Source organism: Nymphaea colorata, chromosome 1 (genome assembly GCF_008831285.2).
Source record: "Nymphaea colorata isolate Beijing-Zhang1983 chromosome 1, ASM883128v2, whole genome shotgun sequence".
NCBI lineage: Eukaryota > Viridiplantae > Streptophyta > Magnoliopsida > Nymphaeales > Nymphaeaceae > Nymphaea > Nymphaea colorata.
Window position 1 is genome coordinate 27,361,580 of NC_045138.2, and position 16,536 is coordinate 27,378,115.

The 16,536-nt window shown below is 39.1% G+C and overlaps 3 protein-coding genes across 4 annotated transcripts; 2 read left to right on the forward strand and 1 right to left on the reverse strand.

Annotated features, from left to right (window-relative positions):
* LOC116252196 (protein EARLY FLOWERING 3-like) lies at positions 1 to 6,330 on the reverse strand. Of its 2 annotated transcripts, none has more exons than XM_031626320.2 (4): positions 5,721 to 6,330; positions 4,267 to 5,306; positions 1,489 to 1,540; positions 1 to 1,408 (listed from the first exon to the last, which is right to left on the reverse strand). In XM_031626320.2, exons 1-4 carry the CDS (start codon positions 5,949 to 5,951, stop codon positions 371 to 373), a joined length of 2,361 nt encoding a protein of 786 aa, XP_031482180.1. In that variant the 5' UTR covers positions 5,952 to 6,330; the 3' UTR covers positions 1 to 370. The 2 variants fall into 2 exon arrangements, with proteins under 2 accessions (XP_031482180.1, XP_031482173.1); XM_031626313.2 differs by having other exon boundaries at positions 1 to 1,414.
* A 564-nt stretch (positions 6,331 to 6,894) lies between these two features.
* On the forward strand, positions 6,895 to 10,131 carry LOC116245740 (uncharacterized). Its single transcript, XM_031617262.1, has 7 exons — positions 6,895 to 7,221; positions 7,526 to 7,612; positions 7,925 to 8,122; positions 8,206 to 8,382; positions 8,527 to 8,580; positions 9,173 to 9,307; positions 9,775 to 10,131. The coding sequence occupies exons 1-7, from the start codon at positions 7,030 to 7,032 to the stop codon at positions 10,129 to 10,131; spliced, it is 1,200 nt and encodes a 399-aa protein (XP_031473122.1). The 5' UTR covers positions 6,895 to 7,029.
* Positions 10,132 to 12,443: 2,312 nt separating this feature from the next.
* LOC116245747 (uncharacterized) lies at positions 12,444 to 16,203 on the forward strand. Its single transcript, XM_031617275.1, has 7 exons — positions 12,444 to 12,563; positions 12,808 to 12,894; positions 13,044 to 13,241; positions 13,414 to 13,584; positions 14,428 to 14,481; positions 15,280 to 15,417; positions 15,814 to 16,203. The coding sequence occupies exons 1-7, from the start codon at positions 12,444 to 12,446 to the stop codon at positions 16,201 to 16,203; spliced, it is 1,158 nt and encodes a 385-aa protein (XP_031473135.1).
* Positions 16,204 to 16,536: the final 333 nt, after the last annotated feature.

Below are 16,536 nucleotides of genomic sequence, written 5' to 3' on the forward strand. Positions count from 1 at the left end.
GCAGAAAACAGGCATATGCATTTACAAACAAAGTGACTTGTTAACAAGAAGAAAGAACCTAGATGCGAGAAACAAAAGATCAAAAGCTTCTCACTGACAAGCATATTCATTAACAAAATCTTGTGCTGCTTTACGTGAATCTCAATATTTGGTGGATAAGTTAATGCAACAGATAACCGGGATAACTAAATCACATCTATGTTTTCTATCACAAACAATGAGACAGACATTGTACCAAGGGTAACACAAGTAATTTGTAACAACATTGCTACACCGGCTAACATTATTCACACATTCCCTAGAAAGGATATAGTGAGACATCTAATGGAACCAAAAATATATCTCCAGAAGCCATAGGAAATAAAGGTCACTAGCAATCATATGGTTGGCGCTCTTTCTGGATTGAACGGAATATTCTTGCTGCAGACTCTGATGCAGATCTAGCATTGTGTGGCACGACTTTGATCACCTGGCTGTGATTATGCTGATTGCTATGTTCATGTTCCTGATTGGATTTCCCCTCCATTGCTGAAGTTAAAGGGAACAGATGCAACGAGTCCCTTCCTTTGGATGCATGACCTGCAGCTTCCTGATCCGTCTCACAGTGGTTGCTGGAAGTGCTTCCATTGAAGTCACTGCCTTTGGAGGCCTGGAAGGTCCAGATATGACAGGACAATGCATCAGCTTTCTGGTTGGACACATAGTAGGAGCCTCGGGGGTGCATGCTTTTATTGACATCTGCAGCAGAGAACTCAGCTTGACCACTAACTCGGCTTACAGATGGTGTACTAGCTTGTTCACCAGCATTGGGATTAGAAGCAATCGGGTTAACAACATGAAGGCCCTGCGGAAAGTAGCTTGGGGCACTTGATAAAATGGCAACCCTACCTTGCTGATGGGATGGCAGTAATCCATAAGTTGGTTTAGCAATATCCCCACCGACAGCAGGAAGACTTAGGGGGCCACAGGCACCATAAAATGGAGCAAGGAAACCAGCAGTTGGGGAACATGGACTAGTGATGGGCATGTAGATAAGTCCCTCGGAAGGAGACATAACAGGGACCAGCCATTGACTACCCAGAGGAGGAAAGCACCAAGCTGTGGTTCTACTATCAGTGGTGATGTGACATTGGGAAGGGCTACCATCAGAGCATCCATGGCTTGGTTCTTGACCACCAGATCTTTTATTCATGATGTTATTGACAGACGAAGCAGGCTTCTCAGGATTATCAGATAAGCATTTGATAGTCTCGCTTGATATTGGTAATCCATCTTTCTGTTTATTGGTTGGCTCCAGCGGTACAGACTCATAGCTGGAACCAGGGAGAACTTTACCGGCTGCTATCTTTTCCAGAGGAGCTATCAGATCCTCACCAATCAGAAACTCAGGGCTCCCAGCTAAAAATTTCTGAACCTGTTATAAGAAACAGTAGTTATCTTACGCAGCACTTTATTATAGAAAAAGGAGGACAAGGTAAAAAATTTAACCTTTATTAGCCTGTGTAATTCAAACACTTGAACAGCAAACATCCGCTGTTGACTGGAACGTAAGGTAGAAACAGTATCAGCAAAAGAAAATTTCAACTAAAAGAATAAATCTACACGACTTAACCAAACACAGGCAATCAACTGCAACCCTAATTATGTTGTAAAAAGAATGGTGAACAGATCGACCTTGCAACTAACTAATTAAAATGACAATAACAATAAATAAGTACATAAAGTCTATGAACTACAGCCAAAAAATCCTAAAACAAATTTAACAGAACTAAGATAGAAATCAATTATTCTTACTTTAGATAAAAATCATAATTTTAACTACAAAACCCTAAATATGAAACCTAAGAGTATAATACACGGCTAAGAGCAGAAAGTCATCCACAGACAAAATCTCATGAACCTTAAAATATCTAAGCATGACAGCCTCAAACCAGAAAGAACAAAGTCTGCATCACAGATGGTTACAAAATTTGCAATGCATTATTTGTGATATTAAAATTTTATGTCAAGCAGAATAAAACACGATATCTTGATCTAGAATAGGATAAACAAATTGAAGCACAAGAAAATATGTAAAGCAAAAAGAAACTCATAAATGTATAGCATTAGCTTGTTTTATAATCCAAAAACCTCCTTAAAGTTTTCTGATTTGCCATGTCCTTTCCCTGTAGCTACTTTTTTCCACATAAAGTGAAAATGGATTATCAACTAATGATGGACAGGAAAAAATCAGCATTAGAGAAGTTTAAGATGATAGTGATTCCTAATCATAACCATGTCACAAGCTACTTGCTATCATGCGATCAGCATAACATGCTCAACCAAAGGTACTCACGACTGTAAGGTAGTTTGGTCACAAGCTGTTAAAGATGATTCAGCAAAGCTGCAAGAATGGACGAGGGTGTACATTTATTTTATCATGACAATGATTTTGCCAACAATACATGACAAATAATTCATGCCCAGCTGCACATCAAGATCATTGTCCAACAACATGAGCTCCATGGCTCCATTCCACTTGGCTAGGCAGTTGGACTATCACTTAGAACTTCAAGTTGAAGAAGGTCAAAAAGTTCAATACTTAGGGTGTGTATCTCTGTTTAGTCAAATCTTCCACCAAAAAAGAACAAAACAGGAGAAAAAAGACTTATTTCAAACCAAACAAGGAGGAAAAAAAACGTTGCCTTGTATCCTGTTTTAGCTATGACACTTTCGTACACCATCCACTATCAAAGAAATAACCATGACCCATCTCTTGCTGAGAGGTTTGGCCACAACTAACCTGGTTACAACTGAATTACAAGTTTTGCTCCACCACAACCACACGTCATGATTTCTTCTTTATTTGACATTATCTTTTTCCACTCTTCAGTTCATTATGACAAGAGTGTACTTTTTGCAGCGTTTTGGCACCACAATGCTTAGATAATGACTATTTTTAGGCTAAATTATCCTCAGCTCTGCTATCCTTTTTTTCTTATTAACATGGCAGCAGCTTCGCATCTGCAAACTTTAAAGTCTCGTATGGGGACCCAAACACTTAATTATATCCTTAGGCATGTTAAGCTACTTCAAGTTTTGTGTTAATTACTTATCACCTTTTGGCAGTTTTCTTGCTTATATGTTTTAATTGGTACTACCACCTACATCTTCCGGGTTTCCTTCAATAGCATCTTTCATAATTGTCTATTAATGTCAAAATGACAGCAGGTTCCCTCAGCCTTTGGTTTTTTCCTTAAATCCATCACGTCTCTGTAACAACTTGTTTTCTTTCTCTTAATGAAATTCCAATCCTTGTGCTTACAGATGCAACGTGCATATATTAACATGCCCACTGTAACAGTGTCAATGGACTTGTGGTACCATTGCTGATGCGAGGTGCTGCTAAAATTGCCAGACACACCATATACCATACAATGCATCTAGATTATGATTTTTCGGCATTTTTATGTTTCCTTAGGGCTCTCTCTCTCTCTCTCTCTCTGTCTACTCCGCAACTCCCCCAACACCCCACCACCCCTTCTGCTTTTCTTCCCTTACTCATCTAGTGGCTTCAATGTCCCATGCATTTCCCCTATGAAGAGTTGCAATAACTTTGTCCTATCTCCAAATTCAGAAACTTAGAATATGATGCAAATTAAACATCAAATTAATAAGGGAAGAAGTTCAGTACGCTACACATCCCACCAGACTGATTGTTTTCTGACCTGATTTACTCTGATTTTTTTAAACATATTAGTCACTATAGAAGTGAAAAATTACTAACCGAAATGAACATGAGAATCAAAGGCTTCAGTTTTGGAAAAGAGGAAGAGGATTTTGCCGATCTGCTATTTCAGAGTAGGCAAGTATATTGATTTTGTGAAGCACATACATTCACATATCAACAAAATGCAGAAGTGAAAAACTAGTTATTTTGATGTTTATGAAGATATATCAAGGAAAGGAAGTTGGTAATAAAAATTGGCAATGATCAACTTCACATTTGGGAACAAAAAACTAAAGACACTAAATCCTAAAGCACAGACAACTTCACAGGAGAGATGCCTGAAATTTAAAATGTAACCAAGATATCTATGTTTCGGCTCAACTCATAATTTTTAAGCATCACACATCTAGAATGTCTGACAATGTGAAATCAAGCTATTCCAAGAAAAAGATAACGTCAGTTTCTCCGTATGCAGGAAAACTCTCAAATGGAACTGTATAGCAGGGCCAATTTAGGCAAGCAATTAGACAAAGCTTGGGTAGAAGATAGGCACTTACTTCAATATCGCCCTTCTGGCTTTCCAGAATTGCTTTGGACCAATGACACCTACAACATCATCAGGAGATACTTCTAGGCTGGAACTCGAGCCCATCATGGATGTCTCAGACACATCATCAGCTCTGGTCCTATCATCTGGCAGCACATTTCTGTTTGATGTACTCTTAATAGGGTTTTCATTAGCCTTTTCAGCCAACTCTCTGGAGCTGAGTTTACTTCTTATTCTCAAAAAGACCTCCCTCTTCATCGCATCAGCATCTGTATTCCATCTATCCCTAGTTGAAACTTCACCATTGTGTCCGTTTTCATCTGATGATAATCCAGCAGTAGATTCTTGACGGATGAATGTTCTGAACTTGCATACATTACTGACATCATTTAGGAAACAATTTATGAAGGCTTGACTTGGCATGCTCTTCATATGCCCAAGGTGTTCTGAATCCACTGGTTCTGTATTCGGAGATGATCTAATCTTCTTCATGGGGCCAACTACTTGTATCATTCCACTTGTCTTTCCTTCAGCTAAACATTTTCCATGACCCACTCCTGATACACAACTATGTCTTGATTTCGGATCGGCAACATTTGATTCTTTTACTAGTTGGCCTTCAGCAATGTTAAGCCGGGAGTAGCAACCACCAATTACATGCATTTTGGAAGTACTTGGTATATTAGAAGTACAATGGCCAGAAAAAGCAGGATTATTTAGAGTTACTTTCCCTTCATCCAGACGTGATTCAATTCCTCGGTTGGCACATAAGACAGCACAATCATCTTTGCCTCTGAGTTTCCAGCCACCAGAATCGCCTGTTTTAGAGACCAGGGGAGGATGAAAAGCACATGTGGCTGCTTCTGGTAGCTGGCTAGTTATATTCGAAGCTTTAGAAATGATGTTCTTCGCAAGCTTTGATTCTCTACTACTAGATGCTACATTAGTATTTAACCCATTAGACGACCAAGAATGCGCCTTGTCAGTCGAAAAAGCCGGAGTCCGCCGGACCGAAGGTGATGCAGAGATGCTTCGATCATGACCAGCCCCCTAAACAAAGAGTGATCAGAAAAACGGTATACGTTATTTCAAACTTGTAACAGGGTGGAATTATAGTAAAGGCAGAGAAGCATCACAATTCTACAAAGTGCAGCGAGAAAGTAGAAAAGAAATTTCTACACCATAGAAGTAGCAATCAAGTAGTTCTAAGTTTCAAACCGTTTGGACTAAGATTCACAGCAAACTGAACTGTAAAAAATAAGAATCAGAGTGCCAACAATGGCATCATGAATATTTCCCTCCAAATTCCGATGAACAAACACAAGTAACAGAGATGCCAACATGGGAATTTATAAAACCGATTTTCGCGAAGGACTAAAGAAAAGATCAGAACCGCATGTGAACACAAATCCAAAATGACAAACAAACAGGAGATTCACAAGCACCGACGTCGCTGGTGCTCACCTGGCTGGAGCCAGAGGGGGAGAGGCCGCCATCACTGCGAGACAGAACCGGCGCCGACGGACGTGAGGAACCGAACCTGTGGGAAGGGACGTTGAGCTGCTCGTAGAGCGCCATCTTGTTCCTGGGAGGAGCCCTCGGACCGCCGTTGTCGGCGTCATTGATGTGCAGGCGAGGAAAGAGAGGGTCCATCGATTTCTCACTATCTCTCCCCACGTCCTTTCCGGCCTTCATTCTCCTTCTCTCGCTTTCTGTGCCTGCTAACCGAGACTAACCGGTAACAGGGAACCGATCGCTCCCATGACAGCACGAGAACCACAAGAGGGAGCATGCATGGGGAGAGAGAGGGGGAGGTAGAGAGAGAATGAGAGCGAGAGAGCAGAGGAGGGAAAAGAGCGACATCGTCGAGAGATAGATACGAAGGAGGTGGATGCGTGGGACGACGGGCCCTTGGCTGTGGGCCACGTCGCGCTAAAATTAAGTATCAGCATGTAACATGGGCCCCATGTTAACGGGAGAGAGAGAGAGATGAAGAAAGCGAGAGACTATCGGCTTCGTATTTTCATTGAAAGAAGAAAAAGAAAATGTCTTGTCACTGTTTAAGCAACTCCAGTATTTTCTAAAATCTTGCAATATTGTGATCTTGGTAACGAAAATATCATGCTTTTATCATTATATATATACTTATTCATTTATTCTAATTTTTGACTTGTAATACGTTGCTGCTTCTTTCCCAGCCACATAGATGAAGACATAGAGAGAGAAAGATATGTATGGAGTTGGTTGAATGCATGTGTTACAAAAGGGACAAGGCAAATCGTTAATTGAGAGAAAATAGGAGCATGAGCCAGGTAATTGCACAATAATAGGAACAGGAGCCCGGTTTTGTGCGGCTACTAATTAATCAAATAAAGCAACCTAAAAAGTAAGTTTTAGATTTGGTCCCTTATAAATGATATTACGTCTAAGACAGTTATTTTCATGTCTTTTGTACAACAGGAATAAAATCTAAAACATGGTGCAACCAAATAAAACAGGGTGCAAGACATAGGATCATCAAGAATAAAGCGTTGTTCTTGGAATGCAAATCGTCCAGAATGACAGCACATTGCCAACTCTTTCTCATATCCAGAAATCTACTGCTCGTTTCAAACATGGAAAGTTTAACAGCCTAGATCTAGAAGGAGATTTTCTTAGAAAAATTGCTTTTCTTGGCATGTTTATCATGATCCGTGAAGTCAAGATAAATATCAGATCATTTCTGTATTGGATCAGGAGGTCATTCTTAGAGTAACAGAGAGAGAGAAGAGATATGGAGAAAGGAGTAGCGAAAGTGCTGTTGATGCTGCTAATAGCGTCACTAGCAGCTTGGGAAGGTGTGGATTCAAGGAAGACATCAGCAGCTTGGAAAGGTGTGGATTCGAGGAGGAGCGAGGCCGCAGATGAATATGAGTTGAAAAGACCTTCTGTGATGCCCAGCAGAGAGCCTGTCAAGATTATCAAGGTGATCCTGATCACTTGATCAAGCATCCACCGTTGATTGTACTCTTCAAATATATTTTTGATTTTATGCATTGCCATAATGTTAAAGTTTCTTTAATATGCAATGATCTAATTTGATTTCTTTGCTTCCGTAAGGAGTCGTTTGGTAGTAAGGACACTCTGTGTTAGAGCATGCTACCTTCATTGGCAGATTCATGAATACTCAAAGAGCGTCCATGGTACCAAACAATCTCAGGAACACAGAGTTTCTTCTGTGTTCATGACTTTCCTTCGGCTAGATCAAACTAACTTTGGTTTTGGTGCAGACTCAGGAAGGTGATGTGATTGACTGCGTTCACATATATGCTCAACCGGCCTTTGATCATCCCTTGCTCAAGGATCATGTCATCAAGGTTTTTCTCATTATCTATATATACATATATATATATATATATATATGATATTCAGATCATATATATTTTGTAAAGTTTCAAAAATCATTAGTACTAAGTTCTTAGGTTATGAATGTTTAGTTTCCACAACCACAAATCACGATTTTTCTAGGAACACTTATTTTGAGATTATAATTTTTGTCCTAATGGTCAGACTTTGGCAAGAAACCAAGAAATATGTCTACGTAGATATGCATGCTTTTATCTATGCGTACGTCGTAATGGAAATGATTTGTGGTTAAACATTAAAATGCACGGGACCTACGAAATCAGACAAGACCAAGAGGGATTGAGACGAAGCCACGGGTGGGGGGCCGTCCCCATTCTCATGGTGCAGATTTTAAAGAGGATGAGCAAGAGTGCCCTCAGGGGACCATCCCCATCCTTCGCCTCCCAAAGCGTCACGCCTTCAACCATACTTCTTACCCGAAAACTCTCACAGCACCTTCCAACTCCCAAGATTATCGGGAGGTACTCTCTCTCTCCCCCCCCCCCCTTATATATATATATATATATATATATTAGTGTTTTCTGAGAGAATTTGCTTTACACAGTTTGCGGTGGTGAGAGGAAATTATGTGCATGGGTATGGGCTTTTTGGTGTTTCCGGGTACCTCAACGTCTGGAACCCTCCAACCGAGATGAATGAGTATAGCGCCAGCAGGATAATCGTCCTCAGCGGTACCTCAGACGGCCAGCTTTATGAAGATCATATCCTTGCAGGATGGATTGTGAGATCTCTCTCTCTTATATATATATATATAATTATATATATATATATATAATTATATATATATATATATATATTATCATATCATTGAAATGCTTTATATATATATGGATTTAACTAAAATATGTGGCCTTTGTAATTACAGGTATTCCCCTCCAGGTTTTCCGATACGCAGACTAGGTTTTACACCCATTGGCAGGTAACCATGCTCTGCTCTTACTTATACTGCTTTAATGCATTATCAACTATATTGAATTGAAATCAAACATTGTATTTGGTTATGAAAGTATACAGATCAGTGTAGTCATGTTAAACTATAGTTGTGAATGCACAGAAAAAAGTTGCACCGTCGTTCCTATAAACGCTTAATTTGTAGTAAATTATCTGCCAAATAACATGGTTAGCAATAGCCAGAAATGTATCATATATAGGTTAATTCAACGTGACATCTTTAATGACCAATATCTTGCTTCTAAAACTATGGTGTTTGCAAGTGTTGATGTTTTTATGCAGAAGTTAGAGGGAAGCTAAAAATTTCAATACATGATTTAATTATTTCAAATTATGGCTCTAGGAAAATGTAATTAACAAGAGATATCGGATGAAATGATGGATCCAAAGCCGAAACTCAGATTGTTGATCTCTCTTCTGACTGCCCAAAAACTTTACGAATGCACCAATTAATAGCTCCAGTTCTCATCATATAGATAATTAAGTTAAAAGTAAGAACTGTTCTATACTGATACGACTTGGATTGCAATATGCATTAACTGGGAGGTTTAAATTGCCAGGGAAATGGTGCTGGTTGCTTCGACTTTGATTGCCCAGGGTTTATGCAAGTGAGTCCCAAGCATATCCTTGGAAAATTGCTCTCAGTCTCTACCTATCAAGGAGACCAAGCTCAGCTTCTGGTTCGTATCTTCAAGGTGAGTCCCGTTCTTTTTCTATATTGTTACAGTTTTAAAAGACAGGTAACGAATTCCGAAACTGGATTTGGTTACATAGAATCCAATCAAGTTGAACTTGTTTAAGACTTGATATAGATCCAAAAATTTTGGGCTAAGGGGCACTATTTTAAAGTTTTCTTGCCTTAAGGGGCACCAATATATAAAAATTAATAAATAGTGGAGATAAACTTCATAGAAATAAAGGAAAATATGATGGTCTGGTGTAAGCAACTGCCCGCACCTGCCCCCATGTAGCTCCTGAATCCGAAGCGTTTATGACAAAGATGGAGTGTTGGAGTATTTCTATCGATCCGGTCATGTCATATAGGGCCGAGTCAGGCATCAAATTACTTTGATTTGATTCGATTCGAATTATTGGTAGTTGCAGCGCGATTGTTAACATGACAACTTTGAAATCAAAGCTTCTCTTTGTCAATTTTTTGCAGGCTCAGGAGGATGGAAATTGGTGGCTACAAGTTGAAGATACGATGATAGGATACTGGCCGAGCTCACTGTTCCCTTACTTGAGCTGGTGGGCTAACAACACAGAGTGGGGAGGCGAGATCCTGAACACATGGCCGGGAGGATCTCGATCCAAAACCCTGATGGGCAGTGGCCACCCTTGGATTGAAGAGTATGGACGGGCTGCCTATATATCAAGCATGAACTACGTTAATGGTGATAACCATCTCAAGGATCCAACCTTTGTTACCTCTTTCGTTACCAATGCCGACTATAATGAACTGGGCAATTATGAAGACAAGGATTCAATGGGCCATCACATATACTTTGGAGGCCCTTAACTCTTACCACTGCTCCAATTAGAAGGAATCAAGATTGTAATAAGGAAAATTCAAAATGGAAGGAAAATATTTTGCCTAGTATATTCCTAGTATAACTTCAGCCTTCTTCTGATCATATATAAGTTCTTATTGCAGTACTTCTGATTTTCTCGCTCTAGAACATGCTTCCTTCCTGCATTTATCTTCAAATGCAGTAACTTTCGGTGAATTCGTGTAGCAAAGAACGCAAGATCTGTAGATCAACATCAACTCATCAAGTTTCCCCTGCAATAAGATCTACACAAGGAAAAGCATTATTCTTTCATTGGTTATTTGAACAATGATGGCCGACAATCCTGTTCTTTGTATAGATTTCTGTTGTTGTGTCTCTTTTATCAACGCGTAAGTGAGTCAAAATAGCTTTTAAAGAAGCTTCTGCAAGGAACCGAGCGCGCTCCTCTGCAATAAACAAATAGCCCCAGTAAGTTTAACCACGTACAGAAAAGATCAAAATAATTAGTGCCATCTTGTTGGCTGTATGTATCCTTATGCGAATACGAGCATACAGGAAGATTATATTCTAGTAATTATATCTTAAGAGTTGTAGCACAGGTTAATTGCCCAAGTTGAATGAGAGATCTCTCCAAGTTAATTCCCATAAAAATCTATCTTGCTTCTTTCAACATGTGTATAAATTGAACATCTCTGCTTCTGATTAACCAGAGAACAAGAGAACCTCTTTCATTTCATTTCTAATCTTTTTTTGTTTCAAGAAGAGGTTGAAAAGGAAAATAGAGTTGGGATTTCATTCTTTTGACCATCATCTGAGTCTTCCACTAGCATTAGCAATTACGGGTAGAGATGAATATTGTCGTTCACGTCCATAATTTCAGAAAGGCATTATTTCCACAGCAGGACTGAGTTGGAGGTTTACATGAACAAATCCTAAGGAATTCTACCATAGTTGTAACTCTCCCTGTTAGTCCCCTGCATTCCGAAGGTACATGGTTTCAAAATAAGTTGGTGGGGAGCAGGGGCCGAGCCACATGTGGGCATGTGTGGGCAGTTGCCCACACAATCCCACATATTTTATTTCTTTTCACACAGGTGGTTTTCAAGAATTTGTTTATTCGTATATGTGTGTCCCTTAATTATTTACTTCGTGCCCCGTACACTTTTAATTATGTTTAATATTGATCACTACCGCAGCCCTTCATTGACTGCTCAATATTGAGCATTCAATGAGAAGAGAGATGGACAGAAGTCAGAGATTGGTAAATAGGTGAATTCCAGATTCGCAGCTAGAGGCAGTCAACAATTTACATATTTATTAGCTCTGTGATGCCAAAATCTCCTCCAACAAGGAAAAAGTTGTATATGTGAAACCATTTTTTTGGAATATGATAAAATCCTGATATATTTGACATAAGACTGCACAGTTCTTTGGTTTTGTTCACATTTATGATGCCTATTGACTGAGTTATAACAAACAATTCCAGAATTTAAGACAGAGTTATAACAACCCAATTCCAGGTTTTGACAAAGAAATTGGATATAGATTAGGGTTTAGCAGTTTTGAGCCGGATGAGTCTGAAAATTTAGACAACAAAAGTTGGCTGCTAAGTGTGTAAAGATATTACCTTAAGTGATTCACAAGGTAAAATAAAATCCAAAAGGAGACTTTAGTTAGAAAAAGTATATTTTCTGTTAGCATTTTTATTTTGAGGGAAGTGGATATAAATATGAGATCATTTGGTGGATTCTTTAGATTATAAGACTCGATCAAATGCACATCTCCCGACCAAGGACTGCATGTAAAAGGATATCTTGCTTAAGAAAATTATTTTTCTTGGCTTTTTACATATTTTCGGGCCAAGTGCAAGTAAATATAGGAGGTTTTTTTTTTTTGAAGATTCTTGAGATGGAATTTTAAGAAAACTGCCAATTACATGTCACCAACTCTAAGAACTCCGCGGTTCAAACACGGAAAACTAACCGCCCACATTTAAAAGGCCAGATTTTGTTTACAAAAGTATTCAAGGGTGGAGCCAAAAATTCTGATGAAGTAGTACTAGTAATAATTTTTTTAAATTTTAAGAAGTCATTAATATAGGAATAAAAAATTACTCTTAGGTGTTAATAGGAAAATAAGTATTTTTTGTGGGCCAGTGTGGGCAACTGCCCGCACGGTGCCCACACCAGCCTCTATCCTTTAAGTATCACTTTTATTTCGAGCTCAAGAACCAAAGATAAGGGCACTTTTGCTGTGTAGAGAGAGAGAGAGAGAGAGAGAGATGGAGAAAGGAGTAGTGAGCGTGGCGTTGATGCTGGTAATGGTGTCATTAGCAGCAGCTTGGGAAGGTGTGGATTCGAGGAGGAGCGAGGGCGCAGATGAATATGAACTGGAAAGGCCTTCTGTGATGCCCAGCAAAGAGCCCGTCATGACTATCAAGGTGATTCTCACTTAAGCACGCCGCCATTGATTTCTTCTTCAAACATATTTTCATAGCTTCTGTAATATTTTATGTCACTGTTAGAGAGGATTATGTAGACTAACTATTTCAATTGTAGTTCAAATACTCATTTTCGTTTTGTTCTATATGTATTATTAAAAACGTAAAGTGTTCGATGATCTTTGTTCTGTTTAAAGATCCAACGCCATGAGATTTGATGTCCTGTGTATTGGCCTCGGTGCAGACTGAAGAAGGGGACGTGATCGACTGTGTTCACATCTATGCTCAACCTGCCTTTGATAATCCCTTGCTCAAGGATCATGTCATCAAGGTCTCTCTCTCTCTCTCTCTCTATATATATATATATATATATATATATAAACAATATCCGATATCCGACATATTTCAATTTTCAGATATATGACACTATGAAAATTGGTTTGAGTCTGCTAAAATTTCACAATTTTTATGCAAAATTAGACCAAACCAAAAGGGCTGGAGGTGACGAAGGAACTTCTTCCACAATCTCATGGAGCAGGTATAAAGAATCAGCGGCGGTGCCCTCAAGGGACTGTCCCCATTCTTCGGCAGCTCACAAACGGACACAATGCCCTCAATATTCCTCCTTCTTACAGCACAAACGCCAACGCAATTTCCAACTCTGAAGATTATCGGGAGGTAACTTCTCTCTCTCTCTCTCTCTCTCTCTATATATATATATATATATATATATATATATATATATATATATATATATATATATATATATATATATATATATATATATATAATGCATGAACTGAGCAGTGTTTTTCTCATGATTAATTTCTGAAAAAAAAAAAAAGAACAGTTTGCCGCAGTGAGAGGACAATATGCAAGCGAGGTGCTTGGTGCTGTTGGGAATTTGAACATTTGGAAGCCTGAAGTCGAGCCCAACGAGTACAGTGCCAGCAGGATAATTGTTCTTAGCGGTACTTCAGACGGCCAACTTTACCAAGATCATATCCTTGCTGGATGGATTGTGAGTTCTCTCTCTCTCTCTCTCTCTCTCTCTCTCTCTCTCTCTATATATATATATATATATATATATATATAAACGAATGCATTGGTGATGCCCGCTTTTTTAACAATTTAGTTTGGCTCAATTTTTGTAGTTACAATGAATGATCTTTACATTCAAAAGACTATAAATTTACAAAAATAATATTTTAGACGTATAAATACAATCTCAAAATCAACAGTTTTAATTTTCTTTTCTAGAAGTGAACTTATGTCCTGTGAAATTAAACACGTACGATTCGCATGATATATAGGGACAATTAATTATTTATGTTGCTCACTTTTACTATAAGCATTTAATGACATTTCTAACACTTTAAGAGTTGCTTTTGACAAATCTAACCTTATGGATTAATTCACAACGTTAAATCCACGTATAGGATAAAACATTTCATGAAAAAAAAAGATTTAAAAGGTTTTCAATTTTATTGATTTTGGCTTAATTTCTCGATTCATTAAGTTAACGCTTGTCTACATCAGATTTTCGTGATTTCAGGTTTATTGCTTAATTTATTTTTATATATTTCACATCTTTTGAATTTGGAAAAGATACCTAGGGAATCGAGAGACACAAGACATGGAAGGCATAATCTAAGCATTTATGACACACACACATATTATATATATATATATATATATATATATATATATATATAAAAGTTTATGTCCTACGCCACTTTGGTCGGGAACAAGAACCATGCCACATGCTAAATGAGATGTTCAATCAAGTGCGAGAACCAATACTTCAGTTTCATTTCAACTGAAATGCTTTATATTGATTTACAATCTTCGCGATATATTGCAGGTATTCCCGTCCAAATTCTCCGATTCTCAGCCAAGATTTTACACCCATTGGCAGGTAAGCATATGGCTCCATGATTGTTAGGGATGTACACGAGCCGAGTCTAGCTCAAGTTAGACCAACTTGAGCTCGATTCGACTCAGAAACTCAAGCTCAACTCGACAATACAATATCTAGCTTGAACTCGACTCGTTTAAGTTAAGCATGACTCGTTGTTGTTTTAACTCGTTTAACATCTCAAGCTTATACTTGAATTCAAGCTCGAGTTGGCTTGACTCATTGTTTCCTGTGGCTAGTTGAAATGAACTTAAAGAGGTCATTGATAATACATGTATACATGAACGTTTATTCACATTACAGAAACACAAACTAGCTAATTACTCTATTCATTTACCTATAACACTGCTTCCAAGGGCATTGCCTAGCTGATTGGAGTTACAACCTTATAAACGACGATAATATGATTGTCGTTGGGCCTTAGAAGAAACAATAGACCAAAACAAGTTTTTTATTTTCTTTTAAGATGTGGCACTAGCTCCACTGACGTAAAAAAACGTCACTGAAAGGTCAGTTCACTAGCGCACGCATATTTCGCCTCTAATTTATTAGCTGCATTAGTTTCATTGAGGCAGCTTTCCGCAGCACAAGTCATGTCAATGGTAATTTTACTATTCTTTGTTCATATTATATTTCTTGTAGTGTGAATTCAAAATCATGATTTCTCATCTAGCAGCCCAAACACTTTGAAATTACACTAATTAATTAATAGTTCTCACCTCACACCATGACTACAAATAAAGAGTTTTACTGACAACAACTGTCACTAATGGGAGGTTTAACTGCTATTCTTGCCAGGCTAATGGTACAGCCGGTTGCTTCAACTTGGATTGCCCAGGCTTTGTACAAGTGAGTCCTAAACAGGTCTTTGGTGGATCACTGCCAGCTTCTGCCTACAAAAAGATACAAATTCATATCTTTGTTGGTATTTTCAAGGTAAGCTGTGTTCCATCTTATTTGAGTGAGCCGGAGCTTAGCAAATTCCCTTGTTTCTAGGTCCTGAGTTGCAAATGACTCGACTTGAACTCGTTCACGAGCCGAACTTTAACGAATCAAGGTAGAGCGTTCACCCCTATCATTAGGCACTTCTCTCTAATCTTAGATGGGGTGGATCAGACATATTTGGCAAGCTAAATGTATGAAATATGTTATTTTGAAGAACAAGACTAAAATGCCCTTGGACAGAAAAGGAAAAACCAAGAAGGTGACTCCAAAATTGAAAACGCAAAAAAACAAAAAAGGACTGCCTTTTTTTAGAAGGACAAAACTGCCCTCACAGAAACAACAAATACCGAGAGCATGCACTGAAAGCTTCGATTACTACTTTTGCAGGACGAACATGGAAATTGGTGGCTACAATTTAACCAGGATCCGATTGGGTACTGGCCGGGATCGCTCTTCCCTTACCTGAGCTCAGGGGCGAACTCGACGGAGTGGGGCGGCGAGATCTTGAACACACGGCCCGGCGGGAACCGCAGCACCACCCAGATGGGCAGCGGCCACCCTTGGTTCGAAGGCTTCCGATCGGCCGCCTATATCTCCAGCATGCGCTACGTCGACAGGGACGACGAGAAGCAGCAACTTCAAGTCGTGAATGTCGACTCCATCACCCCCTTCGTCACCAATGAAGGCTGCAATCAGGCGGCCTATTATGGGAACGATGACTGGATGCATCGTCACCTCTTCTTTGGAGGCACCCATAACAACTCCACCTGCTCTTAGTCGATCGACGACGAAGAACCAATTCAGTTCTCCATGTTTCTAATGGTTCCTGTTCAGACGTAAACCAGACGATTTGATTGATTAATTGTAATGGAGAAGAACCCTTGTTCGTGAATCGCGTGTTTGCATAGGAGAGAAATTTTCGCCTTTTTCGGCCCGCATGCTTTTGATGATAAGTCATCTGGAAAGAGTTGTCCGGGGTCGGCCGGGGTTCTCCTGTCATCGCTGCAATCTGCATGCGAGCCCGAACTCAATCGATCACAAAAATCAAGCTCGAACTTGACTCGTTTAACCCATTTAACTCCTTTTAAGTGTTAACTTGTGTAAGTATTA

Bases quoted from the DNA above. Each gene is read 5' to 3' on its own strand.
- LOC116245740 (XM_031617262.1), top strand. From the start codon at position 7,030: ATGGAGAAAGGAGTAGCGAAAGTGCTGTTGATGCTGCTAATAGCGTCA. The intron at 8,383-8,526 runs GTGAGATCTCTC...TTGTAATTACAG, and splicing joins ATATCCTTGCAGGATGGATT to GTATTCCCCTCCAGGTTTTC. The intron at 8,581-9,172 runs GTAACCATGCTC...TTAAATTGCCAG, and splicing joins GGTTTTACACCCATTGGCAG to GGAAATGGTGCTGGTTGCTT.
- LOC116252196 (XM_031626313.2), bottom strand. From the start codon at position 5,951: ATGAAGGCCGGAAAGGACGTGGGGAGAGATAGTGAGAAATCGATGGAC. The intron at 1,541-4,266 runs GTAAGTGCCTAT...CTTACGTTCCAG, and splicing joins GCCAGAAGGGCGATATTGAA to TCAACAGCGGATGTTTGCTG. The intron at 1,415-1,488 runs GTTAAATTTTTT...TTCTTATAACAG, and splicing joins AATTACACAGGCTAATAAAG to GTTCAGAAATTTTTAGCTGG.
- LOC116245747 (XM_031617275.1), top strand. From the start codon at position 12,444: ATGGTGTCATTAGCAGCAGCTTGGGAAGGTGTGGATTCGAGGAGGAGC. The intron at 12,564-12,807 runs GTGATTCTCACT...GCCTCGGTGCAG, and splicing joins AGCCCGTCATGACTATCAAG to ACTGAAGAAGGGGACGTGAT. The intron at 12,895-13,043 runs GTCTCTCTCTCT...ATGCAAAATTAG, and splicing joins TCAAGGATCATGTCATCAAG to ACCAAACCAAAAGGGCTGGA.